This window comes from Myotis yumanensis, unplaced genomic scaffold (assembly GCF_028538775.1).
Source record: "Myotis yumanensis isolate MYYU_CA2020_CCGP unplaced genomic scaffold, mMyoYum1.0.hap1 SCAF_7, whole genome shotgun sequence".
Lineage (NCBI taxonomy): Eukaryota > Metazoa > Chordata > Mammalia > Chiroptera > Vespertilionidae > Myotis > Myotis yumanensis.
This window is the reverse complement of record NW_027223758.1, coordinates 38,702,993-38,725,117: the sequence shown is the minus strand read 5'-3', so window position 1 is coordinate 38,725,117 and position 22,125 is coordinate 38,702,993. Positions and strand designations below refer to the sequence as shown.

At 49.3% G+C, this 22,125-nt stretch overlaps 1 protein-coding gene across 3 annotated transcripts in view; it reads left to right on the top strand.

Moving 5' to 3' along the window:
* The window catches only part of TTI1 (TELO2 interacting protein 1), a 48,226-nt gene extending 30,734 nt beyond the window's left edge, over window positions 1-17,492 (top strand). The window contains exons 5-8 of one of the 3 annotated variants that reach the window (XR_011472150.1): window positions 1,481-1,621; window positions 2,345-2,464; window positions 3,111-3,253; window positions 3,576-3,652. Coding sequence is in view for 1 of the 3 variants with exons in the window: in XM_070420301.1 (XP_070276402.1) it covers window positions 1,481-1,621; window positions 3,576-3,780; window positions 4,063-4,150; window positions 16,016-16,199 (618 nt within the window). In the remaining 2 variants the exon portion in view is untranslated. Of the gene's footprint in view, window positions 1-1,480; window positions 1,622-2,344; window positions 2,465-3,110; window positions 3,254-3,575; window positions 3,781-4,062; window positions 4,151-16,015 lie in introns of those variants that run through there. The other 2 variants (XM_070420301.1, XR_011472151.1) reach the window with 2 other exon arrangements.
* Window positions 17,493-22,125: the final 4,633 nt, after the last annotated feature.

Genomic DNA, 22,125 nt, shown 5'->3' with positions numbered 1-22,125 from the left:
AAGGCAGACCGTATATTCGGATTTAGGCCAGGTTGTCAGGAAGGTGGTAATATTTAAACTGAGACTTAAAAGTTTGAAAAGGAGCCAACCATGTAAAGGGGCAAAGGCAGAGAGAAGAACATTCCAGGCAGAGGAGGAAAATGTGTCTTTGAATCAATGAAGTATATGACATAACTTGCCCAGTTAATAACAGAACTCAAGTTCAAAGCCAGTCAGTGATACCAACGCCTTTTCCACTGTGTGCTCTGCTCTCCGCTGTGGACTGAGGTTTCTCCTATTCCAGAGCCTCTTTTGTTCTTTGTTTCTGTTCCAGTCTCAGTGTAACCAGCACACAGTAGGCATTTAATACAAGGTTTACTGCTTAACATTAAGTTGACAGGCTTCCCTCTGTCTTTCTGACTCAGACATGCGCCCTCACCCGCTCTGTGGAGGCAGCCCCGCCCTGTGGGCTGACCACTCCCATGGGACTGAAGCCAACCACCTGCTTTCAGTGAGCTGGGAGAGAGGAGAGATCAGGAAGGTGAAAAATGCGATTTACATCCAGGCTCCCCCAAACCTTTCTTCTAAGATTGACTGTATCTCCGCTGCCTGCTTGACCTCTCCATTAGGAATAACAGACCTTGATCGCACCTCACCTCTCGATTTCACTCCTCCACTGTTCCTGTCTCATTAAGCAGCACTTGCATCTCTTCAGTTGCTAAGTCTGAACCCAAACAGCTCTTCGATCCCTCTCTTCATCTCCCCAGTATCAGCTCTTCCAGCAGTTTAAACCATTCATCTCCAAAACAGATAAGTTTGCAGCCACAATTACATGGCCACCTCACTTTCCACCCCTTGTGACATGTGCCATGGTTCCTCACGGGCCTCCTTACTTCTCTCTCCCACTTCAAGTCCCTTCTCAACCCAGCAGCCAGAATGACCTTTTTAAAACATGAATTGTATCATGCCACTTTCCTGCTTAAGGCATTCTGATGGCTCCCCACTGCCCTTAGTACAAAATGAAAAATTCTTAACATGACACCTTTGTCATTAATAGGTTATCCATCCCCATCTTACCCGTCCTCTTGTGCTCCACCCTGCGCTGCCTCAGCTCCTACGCACCGCAAGCTCCCCCACCTCAGGGTCTCCCTCGTCACTATTTCCGGTTCTAGGAACACTGGTGCACTCTGTGCACATGACTAACTGCTACTCATCCTGTGTGTCTCCTTTTACGAGTTTGTTCCTCACACTTGTCGCAGTTGGTGATCACCCTTTACTTGGGCGTTATCTTTCTGCAGTGGACCAAGGCCCCACGAAGGCATACGTATTTTGTCCCTGAGTGTCCCCACCCAGTACCTAGCCATGCTTGGCATATTATTAGGACGCAGTAAATATTTATCCAATTAATGAGTTCTAAATGTTTTTCTTTTAAAATGGGGACTTGATCGCCCTGGTTTCAAGCCTGTGCTCCCTCCTGAAGCCATGCCCTCTTTCCTTCCAGGTCCTGGATGTGCTGGATCTGTGTGTGGTCATTCTGCAGTCCCACCGGAACCAGCTCCTCCCTTTGGCTCACCGGGCCTGGCCCCCGCTCGTACGCCGACTCACAAACGATGACCCGCTGGCAGTGCTCAGAGCCTTCAAGGTACTACCCTGGTGGCCCCCTATTGCCGTGGGGACAGAGGGGAGTAAGCACAGAGCTCACTAGTGTCTTTTGGGATTTGTTCTCTTTGTATCTGATTGCAGTGTAATATCCCTGGAAGAAAGCATAAAGAAACCAGAAAAGCACAAAGGAGAAAATAAAAGTCAGTTTCCTTCTGAATTTGAAGCAGGAGGAACTAGTGGATGATAGGGCCACCAATATTTATTGAGCACCTACTGTGTGTCATAGAGTGTGCTTGGTACTTCCCCATACATGAGCTCATCTCCTTATAACAACCTTGTAATGTAGATATTATCATCCCCATGTTTGACAGAGGAGGAAACAAGCTCAGAGAAGCTAAGACATTTTCTCAAGATCACACAGCTAGTAAGTGCTAGAACCCAAACCTTTGAGTTCACGCCCATGTTCTTTGCACTGCACAAGAGTCAAGGTGAAGGGATCTAGTTCTAGTAATGGGCATCCTCTGCCAGCCGAGTGACTTTGGCAAAGCCAGTGACCACCCATTTTCAGGTTGGGCTTAGGAACACCTGTCCCGTCTTCCTCATAGTGCTATTGTCAAGGATAAAATGGGGCTGCTGGGTGAAATGCTTTGAAAAATTTAAAGCCCTACATATATGTAAGGTATTGTTCTCCCTGACTTAGTTTGACTTGTATTAGCTCACGTATTTTAGCTGATTTATGTATATTCTTTCTTGTTCTAAAAAGCACTTACGGCAACCTACAGAGATACATTTACCATGGCAAGGTAATATAAATTAGAGGTTGGTGAGCAAGACGAGGGATATAAAAATGAAGCCAGGAGCACAACTAAGATACTTGGCAAAGGTAATTTGGTTTTCTGTAAGATGCTTTAGCATATGCCAGATCAAAACACAAGCCTACATTTAAAACATATAAAATTGCTAATATTTTTTTCAAAAATAAAACACAAAATGACGTGTATGTGTGTGTGTGTGTAGAGAGAGAGAGAGCAAGAGAAAGCAAGGGGCGGGGAGAGCTTGCTAAATCTGATTCAGGTGTGCTGCTTTCCTTATGAAAATTAATAGGTTATCTGAAATGACAGCAAGGGTAGAAAAATGAAAAAACATAAAGACCTGTGAGCTGTAACAGCGGCTGCTTTTCCACTGCCAGAAATGCCGATGACACCCGAGGTCTGTCAGGCCTTGTGCAGCCCAGCCGAGGGACCTGAAATAGCGCCTTATTCTCTGCAAAGTCGACAAACACTCTCTGTGCTGGTTATGCCTTGCTTACCAATTTTTAAAGAAATTCCCGTTATCCTGTATACTCAGTCTTGTGCAGCAGGGCAAAACGTTTCAATATGTTCTGCTAGGGAAAGTTTAAAATGAGACATGCAGAGAAACTGCCTGTTGTGAAAGATGGAATGAGGGTGATGTACATAAGAGATTGTGCTGTGGAACAGAAGGAACTCCAGCTCAGCTCTGACCTCTGGGACTCTGACCTTACTCGCCAGAGGACCCTCAGCCAGCCACTGCCCTCCTGATGCCCACACATGGCAGCAGCCAGCCTCGATGTTTGTGTTTGTTCAGCCAGTTACAGTTAAAGACACAAGTCTTTTCTCCAAGGATGTTAGGAAGATTCAAGGGATGATGTATGGTAACTGCCTTCTTTTTTCTTTTTTCTTTTTCTTTTTTTAACAAAAGAGGGAGGAAAATCAAGGGATTAATCATATTCATCCAACCCAAGATTCCTATAAAATACTCTCTGTGTAATCTGTATTTATGAATAGAAGCAGCCATACCTTGGGAGCAGAGACCTCTGAATTCGTAACTGTCAGAATCACAAACCATGGGCAAGGAATTAACAGCAGTAATTCCTTCCCCCCAAGCATAGACCTAGATGAAATTGAGAGAGCACTCTTTAGCTCTCTTGCTGCCCTGGCGATGTTCAGACACCAGCTTGGGGGCTGTTTCTGCAGGTTTTGCGTACCCTGGGAGGCAAGTGTGGTGATTTTCTCCGAAGCCGGTTCTGCAAAGATGTCCTACCAAAGCTGGCTGGCTCCTTAGTCGTCCAGGCTCCTGTCAGTGCCAGGGCTGGACCAGTTTACGCCCACACACTGGCCTTCAAGTTGCAGCTGGCCGTTTTGCAAGGCCTGGGCCCACTCTGCGAGAGACTAGACCTAGGTAGGTACCAGCCAGTCTCACCTGGACACACTGCATTCTGTCCCACACCTACCCTTGCACTGTCCACTTGGCCATGCTCCCCTCCTCTCCCTTCATGTGTACATGCTTCGATCTCATTTTGACCTCATTTATCCACTTACTCTGATGTTGTTTTTCGTTTGTGAGGTAAAGAGCCCATGTCCTCTTGCCCCGCTTTCCCAGTTTCCCCAGACAGCAGTTGGTTACTGCTTGTCCCAAATGAAGTCCGAGGGCCAGCACTTGTTTTGTTTTTCCTCTCTGCAGGTGAGGGTGACCTGAATAAAGTGGCTGATGCCTGCCTGATTTACCTCAGCGCCAAACAGCCCGTGAAATTACAAGAGGCTGCCAGGAGGTACGTCTGCTTGATCATCCGCATCTCTTTACGTTTGTCCTAAATTATATATGATTTGCTAATGGCAAGCAGAGTGGAGGCATCTCTGCGCTTTCCTCTTCTGTCTGCTTGTAGGTGAAGGTGATTTCTTCAGCTGTGCCACCTCTAGAGATGGTATTTTTACTAGACGCATTCCTCTCTGCAAGTAACCTTTACCTCTGCTGCATCGTCAGCACCAATCCCGCAGGGTGGAGAGCAGAAAGATGGTGAGCTGGAGGGGCAGAGCTCTCCTGGCTGGAGGGAGCTCTGCTTCTAGGCCTGCTTGTCTGTGATCAGGTGACCCTGGCACCTCTCTGGGCCTCAGCTCCCTCATCTACAAAGTGAAAGGATGGGTTACTGATCTGGCATAATTTGACTCCAGGGCGCATCTTAATGGGCATCAGGTGTCATATAAATCCTCACAAATTATATGCAAAATTGGGTGTGTGCAAGCGGACACGTACCAGTCTTTCTCTAGATCAGTGGTTCTCAACTTTGGCTGCACATTAGAATCACTGGGAATCTTTTTAAAATCCTGATTTCTGAGCCGCATCCTCCGGAAATTCTATTTCTTTGTTATGGGGTGGGGCCACAACATTAGTAACAAAGAAACAGAATTTCCGGAGGATGAGGCCCAGAAACCAGGATTTTAAAAAGATTCCCAGGTGATTCTAATGTGCAGCCAAGGTTGAGAACCACTGCTCTAGATGGTGTCCATACCGTTGGAGTCTGTGAACCAAGACATGTTAAGAGCCGCTGGGTTAATGGCTTAAAGGGCCTTTCCCAACTCTGAAATTGCGTGATTCTCATTTCCAAATGTTTTGCTTCCTTGAGAATAGCTGTGCCACCTCTGATGGAGGAAGCTATATCTGGTTCCTGGAGTCCTAAAGGGTTTTTCTCAAAAGCTAAAACTCTGAGCACAGCAGCGTTCCCCAGACTTGGGATCCAAAATGCACTCTGGCCCCCTTTTTCCAGCTTTCCTCTCAGCTGGGAGCAGCCTGCGCCCTGGGACTGCCATCCCCGGGATGCCAGCTGCTGGGGCAAAAGCTGGCTGTGTGGCCTGGCACACTGCCCCTGCAGCTCCATATGCTGGGGCAAAGAAACTGCCCCTCCCACTCCCAGAGCTTCTGGAATCCTGTCCCTGGTCTTCCTGGGTGGGGTAGGAGTAGTCTTGGTCCCCGAGGGGCTGAAGGCTGCTCTGACTGTGAAATAGGAAAGCCTATTTGCTCCCTTACAAACCTTGCACTCCCTGGGAGTGATGGAAATACCTTTTTGAATTGATTTATTGTCCTTTGCAATTTTTTGCTCATGATTTCTCCAGTTCCCTTTTTTCTTTCTGTCTCTTTCCCATCACATCCCCTAGGGCCAGCATCAGTCATGCTTTCTCCAGCACGGGGTGCATCCTAGCCAGCTTCTCATCCCCAGTCATTCTATTCCTTAAAGAACCGACTTAGGGTGAAAATGGTCCTCCCCTGGGCAGTGTCCCTGACGCTGACGTGCTATGATTTAGAGTACAGTTCAAGAAGATAACGGAGTAAATGCTTTTGTGTGCCTGTTACAACCAAGAGTTACAAAGATCTGATTTTCACAGCCCCTGTCCCATTCTCCTTTTTCTACACCCATCCATGCTAGACCCATCAAACAAACTAATATTCGCAATTCATTATCTTTCCGTTTTCCTTTTTGCCATGAAAACCAGTTCAACCCAGAATTGGGCCTTGGCTGCATCTGGAGCTGGTGTTCAAGGTGCCTGGGAGGAGGGGAATGCAGCCAGACCACTTCAGTGCAGAGCCTTTGTTTGCTCCTTGGCGCTCATTCTTTTCGGGGTTGAGTCAGATGACCTCCCTCTGGCCGTGCTGGGCAGGGAGGAAGTGCAGGGTTGATTGCTTCACAAATACATCATCTGCACCCTTATTTTGAAGTCGGGAGAAAACATCAGTGTGGCCTCGATCCGGAGCTGATTTGGCATCCTGATTCAAAAATTAATAAGCTCTCTAAAGGGAGAGGAAGCCTGAGACAATGGGAAGCCTGGTTGCTTTGTGAGCTCATTACCATGTGGTGAGGGAGGTGGGCGGGCCGATTAGCACTGAAACAGCCCTAGCTACAGGGATTGATGAACAAGGTCGGCAAATGGCCACACCATCATCCATTCTTTGTCCTTATTCTTCTTTCCTTCACACCCCACATCCGTTCAGAAGTGGAAGCCTGTCTACCGAACTTACAGAATCTCCTTTCAAACTGTCGGCTTCTCTTTACCTCCCAGCCTCCAGGTCAGGCCAGGCCACCCTCATCTCTTACCTGAATGACTGCAGACGCCTTCCCGGCCCCCTGCTTCCCCCTCGCCTCCCCACACAGCCGTCAGTGACGCCCCCGCCCACTCATGGGAGAAGAGAAGGCTGTTGTGCTGGGTGCCAGGGCCCAGTGGGGAGCCCTGTAGCCAGAGGGTGCAAACCAATCTCCGCTCAGTGCTCAGAACCAGTGTAGCCAGAGCTGTCAGAAGCCCGCTCCCTCAGGGGCAGTGAGTTTCTGCACCGGGCAGATGACCTGCTTGCTTTGGAAGTAGCCGCTGTGTCTGTCTGGCAGGGCTGGTGAAGAACCTGTGAGGGGCGGCTGCTCTGAAAGGAGGTGGGTCTGCGTGGGACTGTCGGGACCTCTGAGGAGCAGCCTCCTTGGAGTGGGAATGGCGGCAAACTCGGCAGCTCCATAAAAATTCCTCTTTGTGTGCATTACACTTGGGTTTTTCCTTCCTTCTGTTTGCTTTTCCGGGCTCCAAAGAATGACCAAGCCTGTGTTTGCTTTTTTAATTTGTCATATTAAATATAGCCTTTGTGGCAGGCTTTTACACCAGGCTGTAAATTCTAGAAATGGAAATTGATCAGGGGGTGGTTGATATAACCAAGGCTGTAAATGCTAAGAACGGAGATGCCATTCCAGTTTAATGCTTTTATCTAGCGAATGTGCCTTGTGAGGAGGGACATAAATCTTGCAACTTGGGAGAGGGAAGGGGATAGAGGGCAGGGTATAGCCTTGCTGTCTGTTACCACCAGGTGTCACTGTTAACTGGCTGTGCAAGAAAAATACCAGCTCCCCCAAAGTACATCTAGTTAAATAACTTCAATGGATGACAAATGAGGAAATCATGCTTGGGGTGGGGAGGAGGGGTCAGCATACCACAAGCTGTAAATAAGGCAGCGTCCCTGAGGGTAAGCATTGGATTGCAGAATAACAGGTCATATCAGTCACGCCACCTTCTCAACCTGGGCATAGGCTAACTTAGCTGATTTAAATTCCCAAGTGGCCCCGGAAGCCTCTGAGTTATCTCCCAGCATGCAGTGGGCCTCCACAGTGCAGTGCCTTTCTGGCCATAGAGCGTTTCCTTCCCAAACATGAAAGGAATTTGAGATGCGAGCACATACCCCAGATTTCTGTGTTTTTCCTTCAAGCCAGTACATGCTCTCAGCCTGGTTCAATTCAGCTCCGTTAAAACCATACTCCCTGGGCTTCTCTGAGCAGCCTCTGAGGCTCCCTGTCTTCTGCAGTGGGGTCTTAAATCATCTAATGCAGCGGTTCTCAACTTGTGGGTCGAGACCCCTTTGGCGGTCGAACGACCCTTTCACAGGGGTTGCCTAAGACCATCCTGCATATCAGATATTTACATTACGATTCATAACAGTAGCAACATTACAGTTATGAAGTAGCAACGAAAATAATTTTATGGTTGGGTCACAACATGAGGAACTGTATTTAAAGGGCCAGAAGGTTGAGAACCACTGAATGAGTCGTCCACCTCAGGGCTATAAGGAATAAACAGGGCAGTACCTATTTTTAAAAGATAAAGTTCGTGCCCAACAAGACTCATGATGAAGGAACAATGCTTTTATGCCACTTAGTCTTCACCCCAATCCCATCTCTACCAGTGGGGATGCAAGGTGCTAGCAAGTAGTGACCAGCTGATCACCTGGTTGTGCAGGGTAGTAGGGGTGCCCTCCGAGCATCCTCTGCCTGGCCATTGTATATGAGGGCAAAGGGCACCAGGCTTGGAGGTGGAGAAACCTCAGTCCAAATCTTACTGGCTCTGTGACCTTGAGCAAATGACTTAGTTGCCTTTCCCCTCATTTCCTTCCTCTGTAAACTTGGGGTGGTGGTAACCTTTCTCCTAGAGTCACTGTGGAGATGAATTGCATGAATATGGGAGGGAGTCCACCCAGCATTCATTCATTCTCCTGATTAGCTGAGTTGTTGCTGTGTCAGGCACTGTTCTAGGCACTGAAAATGGCAGGGAGCAAGAGAGAGGCGGCCCTGCCCTACGGTGCTTATGTTTCAGGCATATATTTATGTGTGTATACACACCTATGTGGGAAATATATCTATAAATTTTCCAAATATAAGATGGATGATGTATATACACACAGGCACATACACTTGGTCATGCTATTTTTTGTTGCTTCATCTTGACTGAAATCGGAACCAGTTTTCGACTCGGAATGATCTTTTTCATGTTAATTGTGCCGCCTCTCCCTACCGCCCATTTTTTGAGAAATCTGGACCAGATTTGAAGGTTCATTTACTGACTGACTTCCCCACTTTCTTTCTAGCAGTAGGATTCAGCCCATCAAAGAACCAGCCGGTGCCTTCAAACTCGGGACGAACAGACTGGCACAGGCTCGTTCATTTCATCCCTGTCAGAGCCCCAGTGCCTCTCTCTACGCACACCTGGGCCTATTATATTTGAACGGATCAGGAGCCACAGAGGTGATCCGTTAGTTCAGCTGAGCTTGAAATTAGCAGCTCATCCCCGTCAATGGTGTGGGCAGTGTGTCTGAGCTTGGACTGCAGGGCCGCTTCTCCTTGGATTGCACCCAACATGGAAATGCGGGCTCTCCTAATATTTTTCCTTTCGACATTTGATTAATAGTTGAAAAATCCAGACCCAAGTAGTTAGCTTTCCCATTATCCATCTTTTGACAGGCATTGCTGCTTTTCTTTTCCAGGCTCATTGTTCTAAAAATACACTCAGATCTGAAGCTGTTCGCTCTGCATATATAGGCATGATTTCCTGGTGTCAGAGATAAGAGACATCTGCCATGCAGATGACAAACAAAGCGGGTTGCTGGGTTTCAGATCTGAAGGCAGGGACCTCTGTGCTACTTAAATCGGATGCTACCCACCCTTTCCCTGCTTCCTCGGCGTTGCCATGTGATTGATAGTCTGCCAGGGCTGACCGTTTCACCACCCAGTGGGAAAGGCAGACCTGGGCTGTGCATGTGCGTGTGCATGTGCATATGCATGTGCGTACCGTGCTGGGTCAAGAACAAGGGTGTTCTTGGTGCTCCTGGTAGCTGGACCACCTGCACAAGGTGGACTTCGGGTAGCACATGGTGTGGCAGACCACGGGTAGCCATGTCATCACTGCAGGGCCTGCAGTCTGTCCTGAACACCTGAGAGTGAATGTGATGATCTCAGGATCTAGTAAAGCAGTCAGGAAAATGGCCTCGATTGTCTCATGACATGTGTGTTTATTTAAAAGCTTTTGGGAGGTGAACCAGGTACTGTGTTGAGAGTGGAAAGATTTCAAAGATGAATACCAAGTTGGAGTTGATCTCACCTTGCTGCCCAATTGCCCAGTGTAACCTTGGGCAAGTTAATTTACTTCTCAAAGTCAGTTTCCTCATCGACAAAACTAGAATAAGCACATTATTATCCACCTCATACAGTTACTACAAGGATTCGGTAAAGGCATATAGATTATTCTTTAGCAAAACATCAGCACAGAGTGAAAAGTCAATAAGTAGTAGTTATCATTACTTAAACTTCCTCCTTATTCCCAAAGAAACCTACGACATCTTACAAATTAAGTGTATGCAACAAGAAAAATAGGAAGTGAACAAATTTCTTAAAAGGAAAAGAGGGTGGAATCAGGGTTGAGGTTCATATAGAAAATGCAGGCTTGGAGCTCTGTGCCCCTTAGTAGACATGAGCCTTCAGTGTGGCTCTGAGCTTCCTACCAGACAGAGCAAAGAGGGAACTGCGTCTGTTGTGCAGTTCTGGTCATTACTGGAATAAGAAGAGAAAGCTTTTCAGAAAGAAGCATAGCTCTCCTTGGTACTGAACCCTAAGAAAATTTCTCCCTAGGTCGTCTTAGAGCAGCACTGAGTGTTGTTGTGACTAATATCCCTAACACCCTTGCAGTAAATACAATACATTTCCTAGAGCTGTTTCTTACGACAGCCATCAGCGGAGGCCGCTGGCTTAGTGCCAGAGCGTGGGTTCCAGGGAAGCAGTTCAGGGGGAAGGGGGGCAAGTAGGTAGGCTGCTACGGAGATGTCTTTATCTTCAAGGGTACGAATCTTCCAGGGAGGAGCAGGAAACTCTGCATGTGGCCTGAGAGTGCAGCCAGCCGGGGCCAAGACCCAAGCCAGCGGCCTCTGTGCTTGGCACAGGGCCACTTTGAGAAATCTATGCCTAGCAGCATTGTGGTCGTTGTGGGATCTAGGCCTGCGGGAGGCCTGGGGGCAGGAGAGCTGGCCAGATGGAAGGGTCTGCTTTTAAATCCTGCCCCAGTGGGATTTAAAACCCTTCTAGGTTCTTTTTATTTTTGAGTTGCCTGTGACAGATTGGTCCTCTCAGTGCCGTATCTTTTTAAATATGCACAGAGCAGAGGAGTCATTCCACTGCATTTATGATACTTTGTCTTGTGGTTCTTTAGGGGCACGATTAGCATCATAAGCTTCTACTGGTGTTTATGCTTTTAAATCCTGTCCCCCTTGCACTTAAATATTTTTAATATCAGTCTCTCTATGAGTATGTGTGTTAGAATTTGATTGATAGATGAATGGTCTCAAACAGGATATAGTTAAATCTAACGAGAATATATAGCTGGAAAGGTAACTGGCAGTACATATTTATTTAGAGAGTAAATTGTTGCTTCAAGTCATAATCCTCTATTTTCAGCATTTAGAAACAAAAAAAGACCTCCATTCAGGGGAAGATAGCTAAATTGGATAGCAAGAAAGGACAGGCTTGAAATACTGGTTAACCAATGAACCAAGACCCACTAGAGTAAATTACTGAGTATGGAAATATTGGCCCACTGCTCGCTGGCTAGGACATGTCGACACCCTGAGCATCCGTTTGTTTAAAAGGAAGCACGCAGCCTCATGTGTAGCATCATGTATGGAGTCACAGGACAAGAAATGGCCAGAGGTGGAGGCCGTTCTGCCAGAGAGGGAATAACACCAAAGCTGAAACTTTGTGAATCTGCTTGCTTTCCAACAAGTGAGTTGATTTTCCGATTGCATTTAGTCACACCCATGTAGAGACAGCCTGTATCATGTTCCTAAGGAGACGCCCCCGAAGAACTGCTTTAGAAGCCCTAAATTAATAAATAAATAAACAAACAGATCACAAAGCCCCAGGTTCTTTACCACTGGCATTTACACAGGCTGCTCATGGGAGCATTTTATACATCCAGAGAGAGACAAGAAGCAGCAGATCCCTCAAGCAAGTAATTGACAGAGAAAGAATAGCCTGTCACCCAGGAGAGCTGGAAGCTCTGAATTTCGGTTACAGTTTATGTAGCTTATGGGGCCTTGATTGGCTGGTGGCTTTCTAGAGCTCCCTGTGAGCAGATGTTGTCTAGACTGAGATGGTGAGGACACGCTCTGTGCTATTTGCATCTGCAACAGAGGAGTTTCTTTTTTGGTTTGGCCACATTTGGGGGGAAGGGCCTGTGATCCAGCGCCCATGCTGTGGACTGTTGGAGCTCGGGCGGCCTTAGAACTCATCTGATGCTCCCCGCTCTTTACAGAGAAGAAAGAAACTTGCCCGTTCCCCTCCATCCTGGCTGCAGCCCACGTGTGACTGCCAGCATGGCCCTCTCCACATCGCACCGGGGCCTCTGTGATTAGCCTGCCCTCCCTCGCAGTCAGGAAGCCTGAGGCCAGAGTCTTTTTGTCCATCCACCCATCTTCGTATCACACATGCCTGGCACAGTGCCTGGGCCGGACACCGGTGCCAGGACACACTTGGTAAACCATGAGGAGATGGGACCCAAACTCAGCCGACCAGATCCGGGTAGCACATTTCCTACCGCCCCAGGCCACCTCACCCCTAGCTTTGACATCCCGAGCACCCTGATATTGATCATACGGGAATGAGCTGCTTCTGTTGGTTTGGCGTCTAGAGTTTATTAGGTACTTACGGAGAGCCGTCAGCTGCAGATAGGGCTGAAATGCAGGGAAATGGCTGCCTGCATGAAGTGAAATTCAATAAAACCGCATTTTAAGTGAAAAATCAGTATAAACACCAGGCTTCTTTGCCATGGAAACAGAGGTTGCTTAGAAACTGCCTAACAGCGAGTTCTAAATTTTTTAAAGTCAAGTTATCATTTAAGCTACACGGCCCTACAGGTTATTGAGAGATAATCACTCGCCTCAGGACACTGGGGGGCACGAGGCACAGCTGAGCGCCTCCCCAAACTCTGGGGACCAGATAATCTCTTGATAACTGTGCTCCCCGGAGCCACTGATTTGGGCCCGGGGGAAAGAGAAAGGAATTTTTGTTCAGAAGTTAGATCGTATACATATATATTTTTTAAAAGTGTTTCTCTTTGGGATTGAAACAAAGATGGAGCTGGCCATTTGGCATGTTCAGCAGCCATCTCCGCCGTATCTCAAGATGGATGGGGAACATTTTCCTGGCAGTTGCTGCAATCAGTTCAAAGCAGAGGTCCTGTCTTTGTCTTCTGGCTGTTGATTATGCAAAAAGGGCTTTTGAGGTCTTCAGCTTTCTGCTCTCCACTCTCCAGGGGGCCCAGGATGGGCAGGGACTGGGCCCAGGACCAAGTGGTAGCAGAGTTTGGAGCAAGGCTGGGCCATGAGCACTCAGACAAGATCTCCTGGGTCCCAGGCTCAGCTCCCAGGAGCTTAAAATGAACGAGAATCCAGGTTCAGAATTTGTCAGTGTTTAGAGTTCAGCGGGTTGCATACCTTTTGCCAAGCAAGAGCACAGCTATGCAACCAGGCCTGGTTACATAGCATGGCCTTTGCTCCTGACCTCAGGCCTGCAGACGACAGAGAATATTGCATTCATTTCTTCCTTAAAATTGAAGGCAAAATTATAACCCACTTGGCTGAGAATTAGGACCCCCACCAAGTCAGTGTGAAGAATGTTATGAGTGAAACAAAAGACAGATGTTTTGCCCTTTTCCGAGTGTCTGAGAAAGTTTCCATGGCATGGCAGTGAGCTGGGGTTGGTAGTGATAATTATTCCTGAGGCACACGCACCCTTTCGCTGGAAGGAACAGTGTTTTCATTATACACTTCAAAGTGTTTTCCTGCACCTCATCTCCTTAGAGCCTTTGAACAAACCCGTGAGAAGGGTGGGGCGGGTGCGATCGTCTTCCGTCAGAGAAAGAGGAAGAAACAGGTTTATGGAGGCAAAATAATTTGCTCTGAGCCCCAGAGGTGGGAGAAGGAACCTCGTTGCTGCCTGTCACTCTGCAGACTCTACGCCTTTAAGCTCTAAGAAATGAGACCCAAAATCATTCTTCCAAGAGTTTGGCTCTTGCTTAATAAAAAGGTGAACTTTGTACACATTTTTGCTTTGCCTCCCAGTTAACATTTTATTTAGAGATCTCACCGGGCAAAGAGAGTGGCTTTTCCTTTCCTGCCAGTGAAGACGACATTCGCATTTAGCACGTTTAAAAGGACTCGGAAAATGAACATTGCAGCGTTTCCGTGCCGTGTAAGTCGGAGCAGAGCTGTGACTGAACTGAGCTGTGGTGACACTTTGCTGGGTGTTGCCCAGATCAAAATATTCCTTGGAGCTGCGAGCGTGCTGTGCTGCAGCGTGAGAGATTGTTCCAGTCCTTGGAAGGGGAAAAAAATCAAGTGAAACCATTTGCATTCTAACAGTCTTTGGCACCAGGGAAAACTGTCAACTGTGTCACGTGTAAATAGAAATCTGCTTCCCATTTTTGGTGCGTTTTTTCATAATTTCCCTTGCCACTCGAATTATCAGAGATACTTGTTTTTAAACAAAAATTGTCTTCCGCACAGGCCCCATCTCCTTTCTGCAGTGAAGTGGAAACGATGAATTGGAATATTCTAATCACTTCTCCAGCTTCTACTGCTGAGGTTACAAACGCAAGATTATCCTAAGTAAAGAAAACTTAGATTGTTTAGGCACAAAACAGGCCAGAACATTTTCAGAGTCCCCCCTCCACCTGTCTCCTTTGCCTCCTTAGCATATGAATATTAAACCCTAGGAAGAAAGCAAAAGTGCACAGGCTTTTCAGATTAACCTAATTAAAAACCAGAATTTAGCTCCATTTAGCACGCATTTAAACTCCTATTTGATGCCCAGCTGTAAGGGAGAGGTTCCTAGGAATGGTGGCTAAGAATGAAAAGGATCCATCAGATAGACCCCATCCACTCCATCCCTCGGTAGAGAAGGGCCACCTTGAGGCCCTGTGTGGGCTGGAGCTGTGCTCTGTGGCCTGGGCCTCTGCAGAGCCCTGAGGGAAATGCAGCCCCATTCTTAGACATGAGGAAACTGAGACCGAGACAAGGTGAATAATCTTCCACAGCCACTTGGCTAGTGGTGTCTACGGCTGCTAAAGCTCTCTCGTCCTTCCTTGGTGCTGCGCAGTGGCCTCTCCTTTACGTCCTCGTATAGAGCGGAAACGTTCCAGAGACAGACGGCACCTTCAGTCATTGGGGTGCAAGCCAGGAAGTCCTCAGTCACCGTGAGGACCTGTTCAGGCAGTGCTGGTGGCGTTCACCAGGTGTCTGGGGCGCAGAGTGAGCCAAGCAGACATGCTCCCTGCCCCCATTGTGAAGAAGGGAGATGGCCCATAGACGAGCACTTGATAAGTGCTGGGAGGGTGTCCTGTAAAACAGTAAACAGATAAGGGGTGACCACCCAGACACAATGGTCCGGGAAGCCGACCTCTCTGAGCAGGTGAAGTGTGAGCTGAGGGGCAGGTGGCCGAGAGAGCTGCCCAGCTAGGGAAGGGCACATCCTTCCTGGGGTGGAAAAGCCAGACCCTGGATCACTGAAGTGGGTGAGGTCTACATTGGACTGCCCAGTGCAGTGGCCCTGGGCACATGACTGAATGGGATATGAACAGGTAGGAGAAAGGAGTTGTGACACCTTTTCAGACCTGGTGGGCCTCTGGTGTAACCTGGTCCAGGCTTTTCAGCTCTCTCTGTGTGTTCGTGGGACACCAGTGCCCTGCCTCTGCCAGAGGTCATGGGACAGGGCTCAGCGGTCCTGTCCTAGGAGAAGATCTGATCCCTACAGGCATGTCCAGCCCACCAAGAATCCATGGCTCTCCGAGGTCAGAAAGGGCCAGCTACAGTGCTCAGCAGTGAGCTGGGGGCCGGAGTGAGGGCCTGCAGACTCGGAAGCTGAGGGCTTGCCCAGGCTCCCCAGGCAGGACTGGGAGCCCCGCCCTGGGGCTGGTCCTGTGAGCGAGCAGAGCCTGGCGTGAGAGTGGACCTGTCCATTTTCTTCCTTCTGAGAAGTCTTGCTTTGCGTGTCAGAACTTAACCAATTTCTTTGCCAAGATCTTGTTTGATGTCAATATTGTTCTGCTCAGACTAATTACTTTTCTTCTGTATGTCAAGGGATAGGAAACTCTTTACCTCTGTTTCTGTTAGACTTTGAGACCATCCATGTGGCCCTGTCTTATGAATGAGGTGGTTTGTCCTGCTATTCAGGTGATTTGCTGCTTTATCAGTTTTTTCTCAAATAGCCAGGAAGTCACCTCTTGGTGGAACACCAGCAGGTTCCCTCCCTGTGCCCCAGCCACCATCCCCCTCACTGCTGTCCCTCTCTCCACAGGGTTTTCTTCCACTTGATGAAGGTCGACCCGGACTGCACCTGGTTCCTCCTGAACGAACTTTACTGCCCTGAGCAGCTCATACCCCCCCATCCTGCCCTCCACCCTGTGCAGCTTCGGGGGGCCACGGGGCAGCAGAACCCTTACACGGCCAACGTGCTCCTCCTGCTGCGGGAGCTGCAGTGAGCGCCCCCTGCCTGCGATGGGGTGACCCCACCCTGGCCGGAGGCCATGGCAGCCGCAGAGAAGTCAGCAAGGTGGATTAGACAGCCGATCGATTTATAAATTGATCGATCACACAACTGCTTAGAAATTGGATTGAACGAAAGTAGCTGACTGTTATTTATATTTCATACCTGCTGTTTTCAGATGACATTGTCTGGCAGCTTGTAAGGGCTTAACTCCTTAGCTTACTCTGTCCAAGACCCCAGCTGCCTCACAGACCGCCCTCCTCCCCTCCACACACACAGACACACATCGGGAAGCTGACAGACACGTGGGCAGAGGCCTGCACTGCATCCCGAGTTGTGTGTCCTCTGAGTGTCTGAGGACCACGAGGAGGGATCACTCACCAGGGGTCTTCAGAACACAGCCCCGTGTCACAGACACACATCCTCACCTCGAATAATGAGATGGAACTAACTCACTGCACCTCACCTGTTCTTTGGAAGAAAATGAAGTAAAGACACTTGTTGGATGAAAAGTATGATCAAGAGCTCACTTTGAAGTTTTCTATTTAAATTGGGTGCTTTTTAAAAAATGGGTGAATGTTGACTGGATAATCCAGAGCCATGGCATAAAAATCCAAGCAGCACAGAATGGGACAGTGAAAAGTCATCTCCCATTCCCCAGTCGTCTGGTTTTCCTCCCCAAAAGCAAACGCTCATGACTTTTTTTTTAAATATATTTTATTGATTTTTTTTTTTTTTTTTACAGAGAGGAAGGGAGAGGGATAGAGAGTTAGAAACATCGATGAGAGAGAAACATCGATCAGCTGCCTCCCGCACACCCCCTACTGGGGATATGCCCGCAACCAAGGTACATGCCCTTGACCAGAATCGAACCTGGGACCCTTGAGTCCCCAGGCAGACACTCTATCCACTGAGCCAAACTGGTTAGGGTGACTTTTTTATTTTATTTTAAGTAGGAGGTTAATTATTTTAACCTTCGATTGTGGATACTAGTATACTGATGCCCCAGGTACCCATAACGCAGCTGCCCCTGTGGCCAGCCTCGCTTCATCGCTCCCTGCCCATTTACCTCCCACCCCACCGGCCCCTGGATTATTTTCAAGCCAATCCCAGATGTCGTATCCAAGCCTTTTCTTAAACATGTAATCACATAGCATTATCACACCTACCAAAGTTAACAGTGGTCCTTTAATATTGTATCCAGTGTTCCATTCCCCAGTGTGAGGGAATCAGGATCCACATAAGGTATGTACGTTGCTGTTATTAAAATGTCCCTTAATGCACTGCTCTTCATTCATAGATTCCCCTCCACCTCTTCCTTTCCTTGGAGGTTTGATGGTGAGGAAACGGGGTCCTCCAGCCCCAGCATCCCCACAGTCTGGGTTTACTGTTGCATCCTGTAGGGGGCACGGCACAGGCTCCCCCTGCACCTGTATTTCCTGCGAGGGAAGCACAGCAGCGGGCGGATCAGGTTTGGGCTTTTTGCTTTTGCTTTTTGGCACCTCTCCCTCATAGGTGGTGTGATTCACTTCCATCAGGTGGCGTATGATGTCTGACCTCTTCCTGTGACATTAGCAGCCCGTGGTGATCCTCGCCTGGGTCCCCGAATTCTTTAGGGATTGCACAGTCCGCCCACCACAGCTTGCTTTTAGGGAGTGCTTCTGTAAGGGAACCTTCCCTTCATCCACCAGCCGTAACCTTGAGGGAGTTTGTGTAAAAAACCCTGGGTGACTTGAAACACATAGGTCACGCACACACATGTGCCGAAGGGTCCCAGGGTGATAAATGCTTCCTCACCAGATGCATGTGGGGAACCGCCTAACTGACCTCCCCAGTAACTTGGGTCATCCCCAAGCCCTAAACACCCAGAAAGGGGTTGGCATAGGGACATACTGGAGCAAGGATCCCCAGCCAGTCCCAGAGAGACCGCCTCATTTCCTTCTAGGGCAGTGGGATGTCCAGCTTGGGTCCAGGGGGCAGCAGCCAGGCTTCTGGTCTGGGGGACCCTCCCTCTCTTTGCATCTCACTTCTCCCTCCTGCAAAGAGGAACTGAGCCCGAGGGAGAGCGATTAATCTTTTGGGATTCTGGGCCCCTCCAGGAAGCTGGTGAAATGTGAGGACCCACTCCACAGAAACGTTCCTCCTCATCTTGTGTCACTCCCAGAAGGGCACCGCATCCCCCGAGGCTGCAGTCACACACCATCTCCTCATCTCCTGGGTCCGCTTAGCTGACCTCACAAAACCCTATGCACAATTCCAGAGACTTCATGAATGACCCCGCAGGGACCCCGAGTTAAGAACCCCTGAAAGAGAGAGAACCATTCTTCCAGTTTCAAAATCCTGGGATGTGTTTTCCTTTGGAAGAGGGAAAAATGCCCTCTAATTGAGGAGACTGTAAAGAGATCCTCAGCATTGTTCCTCGTTCCCCCGGGCCACAGTGATCGCTAATTCAGTCGCTAGATCCTCACAGATGCGCAGATGGGTCAGAGGGGGCGCCTTCGCTCCCGTGGGATTAAAGCAGCTGCCATCCCAGGCGCCTGGGTGTGGCGGCGGGCGTGCACCGAGAGGCAGGGGACGTGCACACGCGTCCTGTGCCTCGGTGGCACTGGGCCAGGAAGCTCTCCAGGAGAGAATCCGCGTGGGAGGGTTTGCGTGCCGTTCCAGAAACCCATCTCTTCCTCAGAGTTAAGACATCCTGAGTCACATTTGGACTCCTGCAGGCAGATTGTTGCACTTGATTAAAAAAACCTAATTAGAGTGCCTCTCCGGTTATTATATTCAGGCAACTTTAATTTCAAACCTGTCCAGCTGATGCAGCGCCGTCCTCATTAACGGAGGCCTCGCAAAGTGGTCGCTTCCCCCTGTTAAAGCCTGCTGGTGCGGTGAGGGGTTCTCCTTCACTCAGGTTTTCGAGCCTTGGTTTGGCTGGAGGAGGGTTAATAGGTGAGGGATTGAGAGGTACTGAAGGGCCTTGAATTTCGGGTTGGGGTGTTTGAGGTCTGACCCGCAGGCAGTGAATCTGGAGGATCCAGGGAAGTGGAGCTGGTACAGGCGTCCTGTGAAGGGCTGGGTGTGGTCCTCAGGAGGCCCCTGTGGTGGAAGGTGAGCTAGAATTCATCCAACTGGAGTTGACTTCTGATGGTGTGACCTTGGGCGACTGACTCCCTTTACTTCACTTTCCATCTCTTAAGAGGAGTTGCTGCCTCTGCCCCTTGGGGTGGCTGCCTCAGGAAGAATCCCGTGGTGGTGTCTATAGAGTCTCTAGCAAAGGGCCTGGGGCTCTGATCACGTGTATTTCTTCCTCCCTCCGATCCCACTGCTCATGGCTTTGTTGGGGATGCAATGCACACGCCTCCAGACAGTTACAGCTGTGGAAGTGGATGGTTAAGTCTCAAAACTACCCAGAAACTAAGGGGGCGGGGGGAGCACAGCAGAGGAGGAGGTGAGATCGTGGTAGCACAAACAGACTTCGGTAGGCAGAGAAGGTATAGGCCATAGGGTATTCTAGACGCGGAAAATAGCATGCCCAGAGGCCCCCCGGGCATACCTGCCAGTACCTGTGCTCATCATAACTGCTTCAGTTGCAACTGACTGGAGACCCAACTCAAACTGGCTTGAGCAAAAAGAAATGTCTTGGCCTCATAACCAAAAGGCCCCACAGCCTCCAGGTCCCACAGCCGTCTCCGTCTTTTGATTCTGCTTTCCCCAGAATTGGCTGTCTCCTCTCCCAGCCTGCCTCCGTGAGTGTCAGAGATGGCCACCCTGGTTCCAGGCTTCTATTCTTTCTGTTAACAACCGAGGAGGGTGTGCACGTCCCTCGGACAGCTCCAGCTCAGGTCCCAGGACCCGCTCTCCGCAGCTCGGCTGGTTCTCTGCCCGCCCTGCACCAAGCCTTGTGCGCTGCCGGCACACTTTCTCTGGAGACGGCCAGCTGGTGAATATTTTAGGCTTTGCAGGCCAGAGGGTCTGTCTGGCATGTTCTTTGATTTTTTTCCAACATTTTAAAAAAGAAAAATTCTTTCTAGCCTAAGGGCAGGATGGCATTTTTGGCCTTAGTTTTGGGGGACCCCTGATCTAGAGCATTCTCATAGGCTGGCCTGGGGGCAGGTGGGCAGGTCAGCTCACCCAAACCATACGGAGAAAGAGCTGGGGGGGAGTGGCTTCCCCCAAGAGGTAGCGCTGCGTTTGGTTACCGGGAACAGAGATGCAGGGTAGGGAGGGGCAAACATGACAGGCATCCACCCACCCCCCGAAATTTATGGGGTAAGACAGGGGAGGTGGCCTGGCAGACTGGGAGGGTGTGTGTTAGAGGTTAGAGGCCACATTCACAGGGGGCCTCAACTGCCCGTCTGGGGGTCCCGGCCTGAAGAGACCAGGGCGTGGCCTTGGAAGGTTCTTGAGCAGATGAGTCAAGTACTGAAAGCCGTGTTTTAAGAATATTCATCTTGTGACTGCATACCGGAGAAATTGGAAGGGAGAGAGACTGGCGATGGAAATGTGTTTCCGAAAGTCCCAGGACGAGAAAATGTACCTCTTCCATCAACCCCAAACTGTTTGACATGCCGTGGTTCATGGGCAACTTGAGGCACATAAATATGTTCTTTAAAGTTTAAAAGTAAGAAGTGAGATGAATGGAACCTCTGATGAGGCTTCCTCCGGCTCGAGGCGGAGAGTGGAGAGGCCCTGGAAATAATTTTTCGCAGCTCCAGCAGGCGGTGCGCAGCGCGGGGGGCCTCTGCCTTTGTGTGACGTACCCCAGCCTGGGACGGACTTGATTGGAAGCAAAGTGCCCATACTGCCTCTCCTCCTGAGCGAGGAATAGAGGCCAAATTTCAGAAAATAATTCTGAGTGATGGCTGACTCTGTCGAAGCGTTGATTGCTTTATAAATGGCATTCTTCTCTCTGCGCCCCCCGCTCCCCGCCACCACTGAAGTTTGGAGGCAGCAGCTTTTCAAATTACGCCTGAGAAGCAGCCTGATTTCCCACAGGAATCATCTCCTAGATTAGGAGCTGTTCTACCTTTTCCGACAGTTTTACCCAGAGTACAAAGCCTGTCTGCAAAGGGCAGGAGGGAGCAGTGTGTCCTCCCTTCAAAGCCTTCAGCATAAACCATTTATGAAAATGTCTCTCAGGGCAGCCTCGGGGGCCATCTGCTTTCGCAGCCGGAAAGGGTTAAAAAGCACTGATGAATGGCTGCCTCCGCCGCCCCATTCCTGTTTCCTTCCTTATATAATTTGCCATTCTTCTTGCACAACAGCTCCTGGGTCTCAACCTGCTCTCTCAATCAGTACCCTCACGTCCTCAGCCTCCTCCCACACAGGCAGGCTCAGACGGAAGGAAAGGAAGGACCTTTCAGAATCTCTGAGGCCGTTTCCAAGGGAAAGGATGTTGGAGGGGGTGGGGGAGGGGGCCAGTAATGGAGAAGAGTCAGAAGTTTTTCTTCTTGAAATGAAACATGTTGCCCTAGCCAGTTTGGCTCAGTGGATAGAGCATGGGCCTGTGGACTGAAGGGTCCCAGGTTCGATTCTGGTCAAGGGCACATGCCTGGGTTGTGGGCTCGATCCCCAGTAGGGTGCATGCAGGAGGCAGGCGATCAGTGATTCTCTGTCATCATTGATGTTTCTATCTCTCCCTCTCCCTTTTTCTCTGAAATCAATACAAATATATTTTTTTAAAAAAAGAAATGAAACAGGTTGCATTCCCCAAGGCAGAGGTGCAGAGTAGACAGACCTCAGGGTACCCCACCTCCCCTTCATCCCACCTTCGCATCCTGTCTCCCCTTATGGACCCGCCCAGCGCTCACACATCTCACTCAGGACACTGCTCAGTTCCCTGGAAGAGGCCGGGGAAGCCAGGTGTGGCAATCAAACTGCCCCTCGGCTCACACATGACCTTGGGCACTTCCTCCCCCTCCTCAGCC